We start from the raw sequence: 20,830 nt of genomic DNA, 5'->3' as shown, positions 1-20,830 counted from the left end.
CCACAAATAAAAGCCATCCCTTTTTTTTTCTCTCTTTCTTTCTTTCTTTTTTTTTTTTTCTAAAAAGAGAGAGAGGCAGCCACAAGAACTTCTAAGAGGCTGTGACATCACAGCCCAGGTGACCGCCGCCCAGCCAATGAGCCAAGGCCGCGAGCTGGCTTCTCGCATCCTGTGAGCTGAGGTTGGGTTGACACGGTGAAGGCCTGGTCCCTCAACCACAGAACCACAAGGCCAGGCCCTCGGCCGCCTCCGGGGCCCTGCGCCGGAGCTGGTTGGCTCCTGGTCCTCCCACCCCCGGGCCGCCCTCGCACCCACTGAGCTGAGCCCTGCTGGGGGCGAGCCTCATTCATTCATTCCCGTGGCGCTTGATGCTGGGCTGGCTCTGCTCTCGCTGCCCTGCGACTCCTGCCCTGGCTGCCGAAGGCCCCTTCCCGCCATCTAATGATACACTCTGCATACGCTTCTGTTGAACATTTGTGGCGAGACATTCCTGTGGGACCGGGAATCCAAATTCTTGGGTACAAACAGAAACTTACTTTCCTTGGGGATTTTTTTTCTCTCTCGCTCACACACACACTCTCGCGTTCTTTCCTTTTTTCTTTTTCATAGCAGTAGGGGGGAGAAAAAAAGAGACAAAACGAAAAAAACAAACAAAAAGCAACACCACCCCCTCTTTATTTTCAAAAGTAGCTAGGAAAAAATAAAACAACAGCCAACCAAGTCAATCCCAACCCAACCCCCTGAAGGGCTGAAACCTCGCCTTCCTCCGAGCGGGGCATGGCATCGAACAGCATCTTCGATTCCTTCCCGACCTACTCGCCGACCTTCATCCGCGGTGAGTAACGATGACCCTTTCGGGTGGGGAGCTGTGGCCAAGCCCCGGACCGCGACCCTTCGCTGCCAGCCCTGGCTGCCTCCAAGTGCCCGGAGCTGGCTACCTAAATCCGCTGGCTTCTGAAAGCCTGAGGTGGGAAGAGGGCTTGGTGGCCTCCGTGGTCTCTTGGAGTGGAACATCTTTGTGGACTGTTATCCTCAGCTAGTGGGGACTGTTCGTGGTGGGGACAATGGATACCACAAGACCTCAAAGGCCAGACCTCGGAGGGTCGCGGGGTGGAGAGGACACGGGCATATCCCTGTGACCTGAGGCTTCCAGCCTCACCCTCGGGGCTCCTGGGCCCTACAGCCCCAGCCCCTGGACCACCTAGAGAGCTCAGACTCTCCACCTGTGCTCAGCCAGACACTCAGATACTCCGATCCCCCAGAACCTGGCCAGCTTCCGACCAGAGCCATGGAGCAGGCAGGCGGCAAGGCTACACCTTAGGATCCCGAGACCTTCCCGAGGACCTTCTTCTGCATTGCATTTTCTGAGTAATCCCTGGGGTGAGGGAAGCAGAGGGAGGCAGGGGCTACAGGCTTTTGTTGGGAACTCTCGCAGCTCTGGGTGGCCCTGAAACTGGATCAGAGTTGCAGGAGCAGGCCTCGGGAAGGTCTGTGGACTTGGCCACGGGGAGAAATAAGAGTTTCTGGGTGGCTTCCGCCTCTATTCATGGCCTAGAGGGACCCAGAGGTCTGAGTTATGTGCCTCAAGAAGGATAGGGTCCTGGGATCCCCCCACTTGCAGCCTCTGATTGAGGCTAGAACTCGGGGGGAGACTGTTCTTGCCTCTGTCTGGCCCTTAGCGCTGCTGTGCCTGGGCCTCAGGCAACCCCCTGCTGCCTTCCTCCTGCCAGCAGCAGCCCGGATGGGGCTGTGGCACCTGAGACTGGGGATGAAGAGGCCCTGAGTCTGAGTCCCAGCTCAGTGGTGACCTTGCTGAGCGGCCTTATGCAAGTTACTTAACCTCTCTGTGCCTCAAATGGAGGCCCCTCTGGCTGTGACATTCTGATTGCCTGAGGCTGGGAATAGAGTGTGTGAGGGCAGTGCCTCTGGGTTGTACACGGGGATGAGTTCTCCCCCAGAATAGAGGGACTGAGTGGCATCCAGACCTCCAGGGTTTGGGGGCCTGGCGCTGCCTCTTCTCGGCTGACACTGTCCATCTGCCCTCTGCCCATCTGCGGGCTAACAGAAACTGCGAGCCAGTCCTTGGGCAGCCAGCTCTGGGCAGGGACCGAGGCACAGTTTGGGTGCTTATTGTCCAAAGGTTTCTGCGAGGGCTTGTCTGAGGCTTGGACCTGTTCCTCCTCCCTGGAGAGAAGCTGAGGCAGGCTGTGCAGCCGCAGATGGGGGCTGAGTGGGGGAGAGGCGGGGGGGGGGGTCGCTGTCCCCGTGGGGGCAGGGGGACTCCTGTCAAACCTGCTTGAGACTGTGAGCAGCAGCAGCTCCAGGTCTGGGAGCCGAGCGCCGTGGGCTCCTTCCTTCAAGCTGCTCCTATTATAACGCTGTTCCCTTTGTAGTCCTCGGAGCTAATTAAAGGCAGTTCTGTGGCAAGAAAATAAGAGTTTATAAAAACCATTTGCTGGGTCTTTGTAATCTGTATTTCTCCCTCCGTGAGCAAGATGGAGAAAGGTCGAGTTGAAAACAAAGGAAACTTGGGAGACAGGACTAAAGGGCCACCCACCTAGGCTGGGCTCCCAATGCCATGGGGCCCTAGAGATGGTGGACGGTGACACAGAGGGAGAGGGGAGGGAGAGCTGGTGGCTTTGGGCTGGCTGTGTGCACATAGCGGGGTGATTCCTGGTGGACACAGGTCTTGTAAGCAGGGGTCCGGGGGAGGCCTCAGGGTCTAAGGGCTGAGGCTTTTCCTGCAGTTCCGTGCTCTGTCCACATTGTCTGGCCCCTTCTCTCCTGCCCAGGTCTATCCCCACATTGCACTCACTTCGGGGGATCTGTCTCCCAAATTCTGCCTCTGGGGGCTCACAGGGCTACAGTTGCCAATTCTGCACCCATAGAGATCCAATGCCTGAGTCTTGCGGTGCTCGGCTACGTGCTGCCCCATGCAGGGGCCTTAACCTGCCCTGAGCCGCAGAACTTTCTGGACCCAGGAAGCCTAGGGACTCCTCAGAATCTCATTTTTTAATGCATAAAACCAAATACAGAGAACTATGAAAAAAGCCCACATCTGTGGAAAAACAGTTATCAGACTATAAAAAAGCAAGTTTGTGACTCCGTGACCACAGGCCCCTCAGTGGAGATAGTAGCGGCCGCGATGCAGTGGGGATGAGGGGTACACGGGATTTCAGCTGAATCCGTGGCAGCCCTGTGGAGACTGGAGGATATCTGTGATTTTCACTGCTGACAAAATCACTGCGGCAAAAGATGCTAAACTTTAAGTAGAAGTCAGTGAAAAGAGAGATGTCACGTGTTTCCCACCTGAGTTCACGGACCCCCTGAATTCAGGCCTAAGGTCCCCGTTCCTCAGCAGGAGGTGGTGGAGCCAGAGGGTGTCAGGACATCACCACCCCCCGCAAGAGCTTTTAAAGCTGGGTTCCTGATTCCAGAACTCCTTTCAGTTTCCTGTGACAGAGGCTTGGGGAGAGGTTTGTGGACAGCCGTTTGATTCCCACCTGAAGTAGAGGGTGAGGAGGAGACAAGAGGGTGATGCTCAACCCACAGAGCTGGCCACCTGACGGCAGAATTCCTGGCCCTGAGAGGGCAAAGGGAGCTCCTGGGGTGTCCCGGGCCCTGAACAATTCTCCATTGTCTCCCATCTCTTCTCCTGGGTCTCTCCCAGGCAGGAGAAGGAGTATGAATCCTGTCTTGGACAAATAGGGAAGCTGAGGCCTAATGATACACTGTCTGACTATGGGCAAGTCCCTTCCGGTCTCTGGGCCTCAGTTTCCCCACCTGACAAATGTGGGCAATGGCCTTGAGGATGCCCGAAGGCCCGTCCACCGCCCCTGGAGGACCAGCACTTTATTCTGGATCTGCCCCACAAGGTCCTTCTCTGCACCCCCTGGGATATCCCCCTTGCAGCAGGTACCCCTCACAGCACCTCCAAACTGCACCCCCATGGGCAAAAGCACTCTCCCCAGGACACTGAGGGAGGGCACCTCTCCAGAGAAGGAACTAGAGGAAACGGGTCTAAACTGCCACATGCAGGAATCGGGAGACTCAGAGAGGTTAAGGTTTTCCTTTATTCAGTCATTCCACAAAATCTTATCAAGACATAGATACCAGGATTCAAGCTGGGCTCTGCAATCAGACTCTCCAGGCTCACGTCCTGACTCTGCCCCTCACTAACTGTGGAGCCTGGGGCCAGTCGCCTCACCTCTGTGTCTCTGTTTCCCCATCTGTAAAACGGGAATGATGAATATACCAACCTCATGGGGCGCTGGAGAGAATTAAATGAGCAGGGTGCCTGGCATAGAGTAAGTGCTCAATAAATGCCTTCATTTTTTAAATTATCATGAGCCTGTGCTTATGCCCGGAGCTCAGGTGCAAGGGTGACTCGGTCAGTCTCTCCACCCTTGACGAGGTCATGGTCTGGTGTGGAAAGAGACAGGTAAATTGAAAATTGCACTGGGGTGTGAGAAATGTTATAAGGGACAAAGAACAGGGGGCTGGGGGACCAGAGAGGGCCACTGGCCAGCCTGGGGGAAGAAAGGACATTTCTCCTGGAGCTGGGCCTTGCAGGGTGAGGAGGTGATAAACAGGGAAAGGACATCCCAGGCAGACAGAATGGCCTGGGCAAAGGTGTGGAGGCAGGAAAGGATGAGATGACCGTGGGCGCCTCCTGGGATGGCTGGGGGCGCCATGCGGGCGGAGGTGCTGGCAGGGGACCGGGACGGGCCTGTCTGGCTGGAGTTCTCTGAGCAGCAGGGGGCAGTTGGCTGGCAGCTCCAGCCCTGAAGACACCTGGAAAGAATGGGAAACAGCCTCTCAGGCGTGAGGCAGGCCTGTGCAGAGGCAGGGAGTGAAGAGAATGGCCCTGGGCAGGTCTAGCCGGGAGGGTCTGACTCAGAGGCCACTGGGCCGCGGGGGAGCAGCCCCGACCAGAGAGGTCACTCATGGTGTCTCTTGCTCAGCTCTGGGCAGCGGCCAAGGAACAGGGGACTCTCCTGAGTCCCGGGCGCCCCTGGATGGTCGGCCACCCTGAGCAGCATGCCCTTGGCCGCCTCCCCGCCCCCACGACCCCAGGAGATGAAGGGACTGACCGCCAGCCACCCACACCCACTCTGGCGCTTGCCTGGCGCCACCTCTGCCGGGCCCCTTTGACGGCGGCTCCTGAGGCCGCCCTGCACACGCCCGTCACCCCAGACCACCCTGACTGTCCAAAGTGCCCCCCCCAAGGTGGGAAGGGCATTCCTGGGAGTCCCCCACTGGCCACAGGGTCTGGGCGGGTGTGAGCCGGCCCCACACAGTGGGGCTGTGTGTCTAGGCCTCACCCGCGCCCACGACGGCGGCCGGCGGCCCCCAGCGGCCCCCCTGGTCACATAGAGAGCCCATTGACGCCTCGGCCTTGGGGTGGCTGCTTCAAAGCTGAGGCCTGCTCAGCTACCTGAGCCGGGGGGAGCTCATGGAGGGGAGGGGGGCCAGGAGTCAGACACCCTTGAGCAACAGGGCCTGCAAACCTGACCTTCCAGAAGGTTCTGAGAGCAGGGAGGCAGCAGTACCCCCTGACCCCAGCCTCGCCTCTAAGCCCATCCAAACCCCTCCAGAGGTGGGGAAACTGGGCTCTGGGCTCAGGGTCCCAGTGGGGCAGCCACAACACCAGCTCCCACTCCCGTCTTCTGGGGATGCCCTATCTGCAGACCCTTCCTCGTGGGCTGTAAGCAGGGAGTGCCCCACTGGCAGCTGGGGAGTCTCACCCAATCTTCAAGACTGAGCTCAAGCACCCCCTCTGCCAGGAGTCTTCCCTGGGACCACCTACAGCCACCAGGGAGCCCTGGCCTTCTGGGAGCTTCAGGCCGAGGTCGGCCTGGGGACTAAGCTTCAGGCCGAGGTCGGCCTGCCTTGGTGCCCAGTAGCCTGCCTTACATGCTGGAAGTAAAGGGGACGGAGGGAGGTGGGAAGGGAGGGCTTTATCCCTCAGTGGATTTGGAGCCCAAGCTCTCCATCACCCGCCTTGAAACAGCACCTCCTGGAGGGACACAGCCGGGTTGGGAATTGTAGCACTCAAGCTGGGAGTGAGACTTGTCATCCCTGGAGACTCCACAAGAAGCAGGAACAGTGAGTGAATTCAGGAGAATGTTGGAGCTGGCAGGCAGAGTGCCTCCACCTTGGTTTAATCGATGGGGAAACTGAGGTCCAAAGACGTGTGTGGTCTTGTGTGAGGTTGAATTCCGCAGCAGGAACACCGACTTTTCTCAGCTTCTCGGGGACCAGCCTCACAGGTAGTTGAGGAGTCAGGCCAGGTTTAAGCTGTTAGAGAGCTGGGTGACTCAACACACCAATTCACCTCTTTGAGTCTGTTTCCTCCTCTGTAAGATGGGGCTAGAGCCCTTGCAAGAGAGAATGTGACCATGCCCTGAAGCCCCGCACATGGCACGTGGTCTACAGTGAGTGCTCACTCAGCAGGGCCACCTTCTCCAGCCCCTCGGCCCAGTCCCACCCCCACGTGTGGTCACTTGCCTCCCGGCAGATGTCCCCACGTCTCACCCCACTGCTCCATCTCCAACACTGACCCCCTGGTGTTCTCAATGCTGGAGAGTGGTAAGCACAGGGGAGACTGTAGAGGGACTGTCAGGCCCTTTGTCAATGGCTCTCAGAGATGGGGATGGAGAAGAGGGCATTCTCTGGAGAAGAGACAACATGAAATTCAGTTAATAACAAGCCCAGGCTGCAGCCAGGCCCCGCCACTTCCTCACTGTGTGGCCTTGGACAAAGCACCTCGCCTCTCTGGACTCAGTTTTCTCATCCGTATAACGGGGAGAACAAACGGTAGCCATCTCAAGATGTGTTGTGTGGGTTAACGAGATCATGTATATTATGTACTTAATACAGGGCTTGGTGCAGAGGCAAGACCTTCATAATTATGGAAATTATAACTATTTAATGTCCCCACTCCTCCTGGGCAAAAGAGTCTGACTCTGAAATAGGATGGGGCAGGTAAGAAACCCGCCTCTTTCTTCTCAAAGCCCAGCCTAAGGCCACGCCTCTGGGGAGCCTTCCTGGATTCCCCTCTCCTCCCCTCCAGGCCTCAGGATTGCCCTGCCCCACCCTCACTCCCCACTCACTCCCTGCTACCCACCTCCTGTTGGATAGGGTGCTCCTGGAAGCAGATCAGGTTCAGCGCTTCTTGCTGAGAGGAGGGAGGAGATGGAGGGTGAAAGAACCAATGAATGGATGGACCAACACTGAACCCGAGGAGGGTTCCAGCTTTTCCCCTCACTTCCCCTTTGCCGTCTGGCTCGTTTTTTGAAACGCTTGCTGGTGGGAGCCTGACTCTCATGTCCAAGCGGCACGGCCGTGTGAAGGTTTAGGTTCCTCTTTGGGGTTTTCTTTTGCGTCTGGGAAAAGTGTTTTTGGCAAAAGGTTCAGACTTACGTGTGGGCGGAAAGGGCGGGTGCCCATAACTTATGATTCGCAGGGGTGACTGAAGTCAGTGCCCCCCCCAGAACATCCTTCATTGTGTGACACGGAGACTGAAATTCCACCACGGCACTCAGCCCCTCTGCGGTGAAGCGTTGCCCGCCGAGCTTTTTCAGAAGGCAGGGTCCAGCATCAGTGAATTCACTGACCCACTCACCTTTGTTAAGAGGAGAAGAGCAGCTGGATGTAGAGCAAGCAGAAGGTGATAAGGGAAGGAGAACTTGGGGCGGTCAAATGAAAGGGGGTGAAAGGAAAGCGGGTGGGGAGGAGAGGAGAGGTCCATTTGGTCATGTCCTTGTCCCAGACTCAACTCACCTAGGTGCCCAGTGGCTAAAGAGCAACACCCCACAGTCCTAAGCAGTGCCCACACCCCGAGAACTTCCATTCCATCCTCCCTCAGTGAACCTGCGTTCTGCAGCTCCCCCCCCCATCACCCCCCATGGAGGGAGCCCTGCTGAATCCCCGCCCGCAGCTCTGGGCTCCCTTATACCTTAGGAAGATGCATTAGGGCCAGGATGGTTGGAGTAAGGAGCCTCATGTTGAGGGTGGTGGGTGCTCGTGGCACTGAGCCGGGTTCTCCCCTATAAAGCAGCCGTATCCCTTCCCAGGGGGCAGAGGAAGGCACTTCTGGGAGCAAGGCCACCTTAAGAAAAAGACTGGAAGGAAAACACAAAAATGCTGTAGTTAGTGCTACACAATGCCATGATGGCGGGGAATTATTTCTAATTCTTCTGGTGATTGTAGGTTTTCCAAACTTTTAAACACTCAGCATGTAACTTGTAAATTTAGGGGTTGCAACAAGGCATACGCCTGCTCCTGCCCAGCCAGTGCCCCACTGGCTGCCCCTCATCTCTCTTCCTCTTCCCAGATGGCTGTCTGTCATCTTCCTCCCCCGCCCTCCCCATCTGGCTGTGGAGCAAGGGTCCGCCCTGGGCTAGGCAGAGCTGTGCATACAGCAGGTGCTCGGGAAATGCTTGTGGCTTGTGTTGTGGTCCCAATCTGAAGACGGTTTCCCTGGAAAGGGCTGGTTTCCCTGGATTCTCCCACTCCCAGTGCCCAGGACTTGGGGTGTGATGTGGGCCATTTGGTGCTGCTGATCATTCAATGGACATTTACTGAGCACCACCTGCATGCCAAACACTGTCCTGGGCACTGAGGATTCAGGAGCAGACAAAACAGACAAAGGTGCCTGCCCTCCTGGAGCCGACACCCTAGTGATGTGTGAAAAGAGCTTGCCTCAGGAAAATGCCCCAGCGAGAAAGGCCAGCATCTCTTTGGCTTATGCCCTTCCTATCGCTGTAGAATCAGCCTCCTGGGACTTCTGTAAATGCTCCCATTACCCCCATTGAATCTTTATCACAGCTCCATGTGCTGGTCACCACTACCTCCCTTGCAGAGATGAATAAACAAACAGCTGCAGAGCGATGGGTGACGTGCTGAAACTAACATTTCACAGGAGGAAGATACTGAGGAAGGGAGAAGGGCACCATGTTTGTTGATGACTTGCTGTGTGCCAGGCACTGTGGTGGTTCTCATCTCAGTTACTCAGTTAATCTCTAATCCATGTAGTAGGTGTTAGCAACATTACCCCCATTTTACAGATGAGGAAACTGAGGCTCAGCAAAGGGAAGTAACTCGCCCAAAGTCATGTAGTTAGTAACTGGCGAAGCCCAAATTCATGTCAGAATCTGTCTGACATCAAAGCCAGCCTGACAAAACTCTCCTTTCTACCTAGCAGAAATCTGTCCTTTAAGGCCCAGGCTCACCACCTCCATGGAGTCCTCCCTGATTCCTCCAGGCAAGGTGATTCAATTCTTCTGTGCAACCAGAGTACCTTCAGGCCCTACTCAAATACTTCCAGAAGGCTTCCCAGATAGGTGGAATCTGAGATAGGTAGATCCTGGAAGAAAGGAACATTGGTGGTCCAGGCAGAATTAATGGCATGGGCAATGGTATGGAAGAAGGACCACGTGGAGAGGGTTGCGTAGAGATGGGAGGGCCTGTGAGTCCTGCGGTGATGTTGAGGGAGAAGAGGCTGGAAGGAAGGTGAGCCAGGGCTAGAGGTTGGGCATGGCCTTCAAGGCAGTGGAGGTCCAGGCAGCATCCGAGCTGGGCAGTGATGTGGGGCGGAGCATCCCATGATGCACTGGGCTGCTCTTTGAAGTAGGCCAGTGTAGACGTGAGCCTTGGGTACACGTAAGTGTGTGAACAGAGACCACAGGGGCCCTCCCGCTTGCAAGCCCTATTTTTATCACTCTCTAGACACACATCTCAGCCACCAAAGCAAACCTGTTCTCAGGCATGTGGAGTGCGCCATGGACAGGATCGTCTGTGGTCTGACAAGGACAAGTCAACGGTTCAGAGCAGCCAAAATGAGACCCATTCCGGGGAGCATCCCTGGACCTGTGCCGGCGGCACAGTTTGCAGGGCACGGTGCAAAAGGAAAATGCAGAGCCCTTTGTTCAGAAATCACTAAGAATTTCAGGACGGCAACTGCGGAGCATGGAACCAAGCGTGGGGCTCTTCTAAGCTGGGGACACTGTGTGACTGCTTGGCCTGCATGCCCGTGAAGCCCGCCCTGCTTAGAACAGCCCTAGGCTGGAGGGGCCTTGGCCTGAAAATGAACTTCTGTCTGCACTTCCTTCTTTCGAGCTTCATTCCTTCGACTGGTCAAGGCCTCCATTCTTCACGACTCCACAATTTTAAAAATAATATTAATAAGTGAAGCCTCGGGCAAGAGCATATCTTGAAGCTTTTAGAACCAGCAAGAACATTAGGGAAAACATGAATCCACCCGACATCTCCACTCCACCTGCATTTTAGGTTGTAGATCACCTGAAGGACCCAGGGAAATTAAAAATAAACTCTGTAATCTCAACACCCAGAGAAAACCGCTACCGTTCAGTGTAGTTCTGTCTAGACTATTTGTCCCTGCGTCTGGTTTTTGCCTCTAGAGGGTCTCATCCCTTTACGGGTGGGAGAGAGACTTATGACAGATCCAGGAACTTCATCAAAAATGTTAATAATCATCACACATGTGTGTCTGGATACGTCTTGGGAGCGTCTGGAGCAATGCTGCCCAACAGAACTTTCTGTGATGGTGAAAATGTTCTGTCTGTCCTGCCCGATACTGTAGCCACTCACTGCAAGTCAATATTGAGCACTTGAAAGGTACCCGCCCAGGTCCACAACAAGTGTGACTGAGGGACTGAATTTTTAATATTATTTTATTTTAATTGTTTTAATTTAAATAGCACACGTTGGACCATCCAGATCTAGAAGAGACTATGCCCAATTGTTAACCCAGGTTACCTCTTGAGGTGAGGTTATGGAGTTTTTCATTTTCCAACTCAAAATGTTTGAAACGTCTTATAGCCAACAATCACGGATTGCTTTTGTAAGCAGAAGGAAGCTGCTGAAGATTTAAGTTTGTAATATATTCAATGCCATAGGGGAAAAAAGGCTGTAGATTTCTAAAAGCATATCACCAGGGAAGATTGATCCTGGCAGAATGAGATCTACTTTTATTTTTCTTATCAGTGTACAGGAGAAAGAATGTAGGGTTTAGAATCAGAAGTTGTGGGTTTGCCTCCCTTATCTGCCACTTACTAGCTGTGTGGCCACTTGACCTCTGTGAACCTCAATTTCCTCATCTGTAAGATGGGGATACTGATGCCACTGACCTCGCCAGGATGCTGTGGGGACTGAATCAGATGCTGACGATGAGAACGTAGGGGGGACCAGCTGAGCGATGGAAGAGTGTTACTGGAGATGATTTCCGTAGAGGTGGAACCGCCTGTCTCTGTGAGGGGCGCTGCTCACAGCTCTGCCATTTCCTAGAAACCAGGAAACGAGGGGGGCATCTCCTAACGTGTGTTCAGCAGATGTTATCAGGTGTTGAGCAGAAATAAAGGGGGCTCATAAAAAGGAACGAAATAATGCCATTTGCAGCAACACGGATAGACCGAGAGATTGTCATACAGAGTGAAGTAAGTCAGACAGAGCAAGACAAATATCGTATAATATCGCTTAAATGTGGAATCTAGAAAAATGGTACAGATGAACTTATTTGCAAGGCAGAAACAGAGTCACAGATATAGAAAACAAACATGGTTACCAAGGGGGGAAGGGAAGGTGGAATGAATTGGGAGATTAGGACTGACATATACACACCACTATATATAAAATGGATAACTAATGAGAACCTACTGTATACCACAGGCAACTCTACTCAACGCTCTGTGGTGACCTAAATGAGAAAGGAATCTAAAAAAGACTGGATATATGTATATGTATAACTGATTCACTTTGCTCTACACCTGAAACTAACACAACACTGTAAAGTAGCTATATTCCAATAAAAATTAATTTAAAAAAAAAAGAAATAAAGGGGGCTCTGTGACCAAATAAGATCGAGAATGACTGTATCAACCAGTGTTCCACAGAGGGTTCTGCTGCAGGACTTTTCAGAGCCTTTGATATGCTAATGAATATTGGCTTCTTGAAGGAGCAGATGTGCTAAGAGCCCACTTTGGGAAAAGCTGCTCTAGGGAAAGCTACTAAATCCACCACAGCTGCAGGTGCTGTGGAGCAGAGAGTTACATTTTCAGAAACCTAGGAAACTGTATGAAACTTGAAAGGGAAATTTGCTGAATCCCGAATACAAAAGGGAAAGTACAAAATTGGAATTAATAAATGTATAATTGTCTAGAAAAATATAAATTATGACAACTCAGCTCTTAAATAGTCATATTAGCAGTCAACACTGGCTCTTACTACATGCCAGGCACTGAGTGCTCTACCATCTTTGCTCACTCTGTCCTCAGAACCCTACAAAACAAGTGCTATGATGAAGCCTGTTTTATCCAGGAGAAAACCGAAGCCCAGAGAGGTTAAACCACTTCACCCAACTGAGGTTCAGACCTGTATCCGGAGCCTGTGCACCTCACCACAGCACATTAGCTCTGAGTTACCTGAGGTTTTCCCAGATAAAGGAACACCCCCTAGCTTCCACTGGCCTCCTTCCTGGGAAAGACTGGTGGCACTTCCATGAGCCTGGCCAATCAGAAACAGCTCTGCTGGTTTCTTGCTGGGTGAGTCACTGCCTTTTCTGGGCTTCAGTTTCCCCCTCTGAGAAATGGGCCAGTAATCATTTGAGGACCAAGAGGGGGAGGTTTGTAAAACACAGTGCGTGATCTACTTAGAAGGCACTTGATATATGGTGGTCCTCTCCATCAGTGCATAGTTGGGGAAACTGAGGCACAGAGCAGTGGGAGTGGGGAGGCACCGGGGGTAAAATTTGAGCCAAAGTTGAGCTCAGAGAGCACTCCAAGGAGCCAAGCCAAAATCCCATAGCTGGCCCAGTCCACACATGGCACAAGCAAAGGGCTCCTTTCTCATTTGGTAGGGAGGGGCCCCTGCTATCCCTCTCATAACAGTACTTTGAGCACTTTGGTGGGGACCTCTCCCTCTGGGCTCCTCTCCCTGGGCCCCCCAGCTCTCCCAGGGGTCCCTCCCACCTAGTGCAGGTTCTGTGCGACCCAGCACATGCCCCAAGACTACTTACTACCTGGGCATCCTGCAGCAGTCCTCTGGAATTCCCTTCTTGGGTCCCCCATGTGGCGTGAGAGGCACACAGACATGCCTCTGCCCCTGTTCATGGACACCCCTGATTGTCTGGGGGTACATTCCTTCTCCCTGAGTCACCTCTGAAATTGACTCATGCCAGTACTGGGCTTGGCACTTGATATACATCACTGCTGACTCTGACAACCCCAAGCAGTCGGTATTTTTGTCCCCATTTTGCAGAGGAGGAAAGTGAGGCCCAGAGAAGTGAAGTCACTTGCCTAAGTTTACATAGTTTGTAGGTGGTGGAGCTGGGGTTCAACCCCAGGCTCTGTTCACCACTGCCGTGGTGTCCCCCTGGCCACAGCCCAGTGCACAAAAGGCAGCTCCTGGGTCCAAGTGCTGGACACACCCCCCCTCCCCCTGCACCCCTGTATGTCAGGGGCTTTGTTGCTGGGGTGCATGTTGGGTGACTGACCCTCCCATCTGAACTGGGTTCCTCCCTCAGGCAGGGCCAGCCTCATGAGCTGTAACCCATGCGATGGTGCAGGGCTCCAGGCTCGGGAGGTCCCCACACTTGCGTTTCATGCTCCATGGTTGCCTCTTGACATTCTTAATAACTTTATTTTTGGCTTAATAACTTTATCTTTGGTTGCTTCTTGACATTCTTAATAGCTTTATCTTTGGCTAAAAGAGGCTTCTGGGGAGTCCACGCTGGCTCAGACTCCAGGGTGGCCCCATGCTCTGAGTGGAGGCTTGTGCTTCGGAATGGTGGGCCTGGGGTAGTGGGTGGGCTCCTGATGGCCTGCCTGCTGAGCAGACAAGGGACTGCTGAGGCAGGCGTCTGGCCTTGGCTTTTGGACACGTTGTGGCTCATGAAAAGCTCACAGAGGCCCCTGCTGATTGAGGGAGGCTGGGCTACAGCTCATAGAGGGTCAAGCTGTGGTCAGGGATGGGGCTCAGTTTGGGACCATTTGGGGGCACCAGTTAGGGCTTATCTGTCTTGTTCACGGCCAAGCCTCCAGTGCCGAGCTAGACCTGACTCCTAGGTGTACTCAGTAAATACCGCTGGAGGAAGGAGTAAGTGAACACAGTCTTCCCAGGGGAGCCGAGCCCAGGACCCCAGGAGGATCGGCACTTGCAAATTAGCCAGACCTGCGTTCAAATCTTAGCTCTGCCACGTACTCCCCGAGGGACATATTCAGCCTCCCTTTCACTCAGTTTCCTCATCTGTCCAAGGGGGAGAACAACAGTTCAGACAGTTAACTAAGACCATATTTCAAATGCTTCGCTCCCCCGGCAGCCCTGGTGAAATGCTCAGGGTGTGAGAATTAAGATGGTTATATTAAGAAGCTCGAGAGACCCCTTCCTCCTCAAAGATGCATGGTATTCACTTTGGCTCTAAGATTTCAGGCTTCAACACTTTTTTAGGTGTTTTTCTGTATTTTTCCAAGTCTTTTCCGTTGTGCTCAGATCACTTGTATCACAAGGACAGGGCTCATGCTATGTGAGGCACTCAGTTAATGTCATCTATGAACAGTGTTGTTTTAAACAGACCACGGAAAGGAGGCAAGACAGAGTCAGCTCCCCTCAAGTGTTCACTGGGGTCCCAGCTCCCGGAGGCCCTGACAGCACTTGGGCCCTGTGCCCTCCCCCACACGTACCCCTCCTCCACATGTACCCCTCCCCCACAGATGCCCCCTGTCCCACAGGATCCCATTCCCCACAGGCACACCTCCCCCACATATACCCCCTCCCTCACACGTGCCCTGCCCCACCTGTAACTCCTGCCCTACCTGTAACTCCTGCCCTGTGTGTACCCGCCCCCGTATGCATCCCACCTTCAGGTTAGACCAGCCCCAGCCAAGGGTTCTGGGTAGGATCTGTGGGTGTGGTGGGGCCTCTGTCACAAGCTTCCCCAGCCCAGCAACCAAAGTCTGGTGCCACCTCCACCTTCGGCCCCCAGGCCTGTGTGCCCATCCACCCCCATGCTTCCCCCACCCTCACCATGGACTTGTGAACACACACATTCACAGAGGCAAACACACATCAGAGGCCGCACCCACTATGACAGACACCCGACTTTTCAGGAACCCCTGCCTGTGGGGACCAGGGACACCTGGTGGTGTGGTCTGAGGGAGGCCGCAGGGGAAGCGGCTTTGCCCCTACCCAGGCTGGTCCCTGCTTCTCTGGCCAGGAATTTCCTCCTCCTGGGAGTCCCCAGACACCCGCCACTGGCCCTTGTCCACAGCACTGATGCTTCCAGAGGGACGCGGCCTCACAGGAAACCCAGAACTGATGGGACAGAGTGGAGGCCCAGCTCAGAAGGAGATTCTCCAGCTGGCAGATGCTTCAGAGTTGCCCACAGGGGACTCATGATCTGACAAGTGGGGAAACTGAGGCCAAGACAGGCGGGTCCTGCCCTGGGTCACCCCAAGAAGGTCGAGGCAGAGGAGGCAGAAGCACACAGCAGAGAGGGTGATGAGGAAGGCAGGCCTGGTCCAACCTCTCTGGGCTTCGGTTTCCCTGCCTATCACACGGGGACCACTTGGGGACCTTCCAGCTCCAGCAGTGTGATCTGTTGGGAGCTCTGGAAGGCTCCGGGGAGCTCCAGGTGAAGTCCACTCAGCTCCCTGGCTGCTGGGGGAAAGAGAATGCAAATAGAAGGGGTCCCCAGAGACCTGGGTTAACCCCCGAACTCATTTCTGGCCTCTTCTTCCTGTGGGGTTGGTTAAAAAATAGCCTCCCATCTGCCAGGGCTGGGGGTGGGGCAGGCTCCATCTGGGGCTGTCAGGTCCTCCCAGCCCAGCCGAGGACGGAGACTTGCCCACTCCAACCCCCCAAGGACTAGGCTTGGCTGCCTCTGATGACGTGGCCTGTCTGACAGAGTCCTCTCTCCCTTTGACTCAGCGCTGAATATCACCATGGCTGTGCTCAGAGCAGCCGCATGCCCAGGAGGTTGTCATCTGAGTCCCCGCTCTCCCATTTTACAGATGGAGAGGGTGAGGGCACACATGGCATCAGGATAGCAGGCAGGATCTGGTCCATCCAGCTTGTAGGCCAGAGCTCTCTCCTTGCTTCCCAGTGATGCTGGGACTAGGCTCCATCAGGTAGCAGGCAGCAGGGGCAGTGGGGCTAGGTCTTTGCACCCCCAGATTACAAGGCTCACAGCTCTTCAAGTCAGACTCAGTGGTCTACACGGGTGCAGCCCCTGGAGGGCAGAAGAGTCAGCTTTACACTGAGTCAGGCCAACCAGATGCCCTGTTTCCCTGCTCTGTGACCTCAGCCAAGCCACTTAGTTCTCAGACCCTCAGTGTTGTCATCTGTAAGATGGGAGATGGTCATCCCTACCTGCAAGGGTGATTGTGGAAATGCACAGAGATGCATAGGACCTGGTACGTGGTGAGATCAGTCAATGAATTATTAACAGATGTGATGTCTATGCAGGCATGAGGTCATGAGCACCCTCAGGGATGTTTGAGGCTGCTTCAATTGGAACCGAGTGTCTGAGATGGAAATCATGAGCTTTAGACCATAATGTGGACAAATGGCTAATAAATGGGTATTTTCAGCCTGGATGGAACCCATGAGGCATTGGATATAGACCAGGCTTTTCTTCCCAGGAGGCCAAATAATTTCCCCTGGTTTCCTGCCAAGCCCAGAAAGCCAAAGCCAATGGTAGGTGTGAGACTGGGGAGCAGCAGGCAGGCGGTGTCAAGAGCCCAACAGTGGGGCTCCCCATCCTGGAATGTGTCCCAGGGGAGGAATCAGGGATAAGACTAAGACGTCCACACTGGGGTGTTCCCAGCAGTGTCTTAACTGAAACCCAGAAACACCCCAAAGGGCCAACCACAAGGGAGCACTATGATGGTCCAGCTGGAGGTGGGGGGGTCTTTCTATACTCCTTCCCCCACCATGAGACCAGTGCAGTCACTCACCGGCCATCAGGGAGAGGGTTAACAACATGGGGAAATGCACACTATATGTTGGTCGGTTTCAAAAACAGGTTCAAAACATGGACTATAGGCTCCCATCATCAGAAAAGAAAGACAGACAGAGGGAGGGGGGAGGGAGAGAAGCAATTAAATCTATACATACAGTAAGAATACCAGAGGCTGAAAACCAAAATATTAACAATTGTTCTGGGTGGCAGGATTGTGGGTGGTTTTAATTTTCTTCTGCATAATTTTATTATTTTCCAATTTTTCTTTAATGAATGTGTATTATTCTTATAATCAGAAAAAAATGTGTTCTGTTTCAAGAGATGGGGGTGGGGGGTAGGGATTAGAGATTGTTCTTCCCCTTTCATAGACTCTAAAACTGAGGCCCATAGTGGGAAAGATGTTAATTCATTCACCATTCATTCATTCATTCATTGGTCTTTAAATGCTTCTGGAAAGCCCCTAGAGCCAGGCTCAGTTCTAAGTTCCTTGGCCAAAGAGCTAAAAGTGACTCAGTTCTGTCCTTAGGGAGGCCACAGTCTGGGGGAGTAAAGGACACAACAGCAAGTCCTTACAATGCATTCAGACAAGGGGCCAGGTCCTCCTGGGAGCATCAGAGACAGTCTCACAATGAAGGGGAATTAGGACAGGGCTTTGGTGTATTAGCAGGAGTTCTGCATTCAGAAAAAAGGGGAAAGCCACCCTTCACAAAGGCACCATGGTCTATTAGATAGAAAGAATTCTCTGTGTGTGGGAAAGTTATATTAGGAGGTAAAGCTAGAATGTTCTGTAAGCCAGGATCTTCCAGGGCCCTGAACTGCCTGGCTCTGCCACTTGATAGCTGTGTAACTGAGAAAGTTACTGAACTTCCTGTGCCTCAGTTTCCTCATCTGTAAAATAGGCTAATCACCCCACTGGGTTACTGCAAGAACTGAGTAAGTTAGTAATTTTAATGCACTCAGAATGGTACCTGGTATGTAGGAAGGCCATGAAACTGTTTACTTTCATTATTTGCTGTTATTTATCCTGTAGGAATTCTGGAAGCCAAAGGGATTTTTAAGCTAGAATTTAATGTTCATTCATTCATTTATTTCAGTCATTCAACAATATTTATTAAGATCTTAGTATGACCCCAAGAACTTTTTTAGGCACTGGGAGTAGAGTTGCCAGACAAAATACAAGACACCCAAATTAGTTGAATTTCAACTAATGAATGACTGCAATCGTTGGGACAACTTTATACTAAAACAGTATTTGTTGTTTATCTGAAATTCAATTTAACTCGGTGTTCTTTATTTTTATTTGCTAAATCTGGCAACTCTGGGAAGGAGAAACCAAATGAAAAACAAACAAACAAACAAAAACAAATACTCTGCCCTCCTGGAGTTAGTATTCTAGGGGAGGGAGGAGACAATTCGTAAGTGGAAGTGTAATTTATCAGGCAATGATAACTACGCTGAATAATTATAAATCAGGGAAGAAGGATGTATTAGTTTCCTGTTGCTGCTATAATAAACCACCACAAATGCAGTAGCTTAAAGCAACATTTATTATCTTATAGATCTGGGGGGTCAGAAGGCCTATGTGAGTCTCACTAAGAGCAAGGGTTGGCAGGCCTGTGTTTCTTTCTGGAAGCTACAGGAGAATCCATTTCCTCATCTTGTCCAGCTTCTAAAGGCCACCTGCTTTCCTTGGTCAGGGGCCTCTTCCTCTGTCTTTACAGCCAGCAACATTGGACCAAGTCCTTCTCATGCCACCATCTCTCTGGTTCCCCAATCAGTTTTCCATATCACATCTCCCTCTGACTGTCCATCTTATTCTTCCATTTGTAAGGACCCTTGTGGTGTATTGGGCCCACCCAGATAATCCAGAATAATCTCCCCATCTCAAAGTCTTTAACCTTCATCATATCTGCAAAGTCTCTTTTGCCATGTGGGGTGATGTATTCAGTTTCAGCAGTTGGGATGTAGGCATCTTTGGGGGCCATTACTCTGCCTACTGCTGGGATTCCAAGAGGGCCTCTCACCGTGGTGTCAGGGACCTGACGGAGGTGGGGAGTTGAGCCATGCAGACTGAACATAAAGGCTTTGCAGGCAGAGGGAACAGCGTGTGCAAAGACACTGCAGTGGGGGTATCACTGTGTGTTTGAGGACCAGCAAGGAGGCCAGTGTGGCTGGAGTGGGATGAGAGAGAGAGAGACTGGAAAGAGATGAGGACAGATGGAAGGGTGGGGAGCAGTGGTGCAGAAGCTCATAGGGCTGATTGGAAGGGAAGAATCAGTGATGCCCCTTCCCACTCCTGGCCCTCAACTGCCCTCAACTCTGCCCCCAGTACCATCCTGTTCTGCTGAGCTGACACCCACTCACACCAAAGGCCAAGCTCCCCTCAGAAGTATCGCAAAATGAGAAGGAAAAGGGATGAAAGGGCGTTGGACTCAAGGATCTTCAAGGTCTTCCCAATGTCAACCAGCTCTGATTCCCACACTCTAAGACCCTCTGATTCTAGGGATCTTATATTCTAGGACAAACACCTCATAACTGTGTGGCCTTAGGCAGGTTACTTAACCCTGAGGAGACTCAGTCTCCTCACCTGTAAGTGGGGGGATCATAGAACCCAGCCTCCTGGGGTGAGTGAGGTGAGGATGCAAGGAGTTCGACCATACAGAGCACTCACCACTGTGCCTGGCACCCAGTGAGCGCGCAATAAATGTGACTTCCAATGACAAAGATTCCGACATTCTCCAGGGTCAGAGCCTGGAGTCCGTGACCTTGTCTCCAGGAGCTCGACATTGGCCGGCTGTGGGATTCCAAGTCTCCGGACCCCCCCTCCCCCACACTGCCAGTGTGCCCCCGACGCCCTGGCTTCCCCCACGTGCTGGGTGGCATGCCTACCCCACAACCACATGAAAGACCATTCCCCCAGGGTGTCCCCACACCTGGGAAAACCGGCAGCCTGCCCGGCGCTGGCCCCGCCCGGTGGCTGGAACACCGGGCAAGATCAATGAAGCCCGGCTGGGCTCCCAGGGCCGCCACCTTGTTCCAATCAGGGCCGGGCGCCTTCCGCTTCAGACCCCCACCCAGCCCCCAGCGCCGCCCCTGTGGGACCCTGCCCAGCAGCCCATGTTTCCAGCCCCGTGACCCCTGAGGAGCAGTGCCCATGGCCTGACTCCACTCTGGCTGCCGCCTGCCTGGACTCGGAGGTTGAAGAACATGCTGGACAGTGTGGCCGGCCCGAGGAGCACCAGACCGGAGATGAAGCCCGGTGGGGTCCTGGTATTCGGGCACAAAGGAATGCTATACGAGCCCCTCCCATCTCCAGCCTCAGTTTCCTCAGCTCTAGGTCAGACTTGTTCAATTCACCCCATCTGGTTCTCAGGGCTATTGTGGGAGAAGCAAAAAGGGAGAAAGGGGGAAAAACAAGGTTTAGACTCATGGACATGCCCGGTGCAGAGGAGGCGGGAGAAGGCAGGTGGGAGAAGCTGGGTCCTGCCTCGCCGTGGGCCCTCCCACCAGCTCCCCTCTCCCTTCCTCCACCTGAGTCCTTCTCAACATTCAGGTCTTGGCTCAGACCTCCCCTCCTCCGAGAGACCTTCACTGACCTGCCTAAGGAATTAGTGACCATCCACTCTCTATCTGCATGTTTATGTATTTGCCTCCTTGTTTATCTTGGGCCTTCCCTGCTGGAATCAAAGCTATCGTGTCCATTGCTGTATCCTCAGCACCTAAAATAACCCCTGGCAACATAGTAGGTGCTCAAAAAATGTGTCGACTGAATGAATCTAGCACCTCCTCTGTCCATGGCTTATTTCTCCTTTTCCTTTCCATCCCAGCGCTTCCCCCATCAAGTGCAGGGCT

General features: G+C 53.2%; 1 protein-coding gene across 1 annotated transcript in view; it reads left to right on the top strand.

Moving 5' to 3' along the window:
- Nucleotides 1-369: 369 nt before the first annotated feature.
- The window catches only part of RUNX3 (RUNX family transcription factor 3), a 61,959-nt gene continuing 41,498 nt past the window's right edge, over nt 370-20,830 (top strand). The window contains exon 1 of the mRNA XM_057713014.1: nt 370-835. Within this exon, the coding sequence (XP_057568997.1) occupies nt 778-835 (58 nt within the window). The 5' untranslated portion in view covers nt 370-777. The remainder of the gene's footprint in view (nt 836-20,830) is intronic.

The sequence above is a fragment of the Hippopotamus amphibius genome, chromosome 1 (genome assembly GCF_030028045.1).
Source record: "Hippopotamus amphibius kiboko isolate mHipAmp2 chromosome 1, mHipAmp2.hap2, whole genome shotgun sequence".
Taxonomy (NCBI): Eukaryota; Metazoa; Chordata; class Mammalia; order Artiodactyla; family Hippopotamidae; genus Hippopotamus; species Hippopotamus amphibius.
This window is presented reverse-complemented; position numbering and strand designations above follow the sequence as displayed.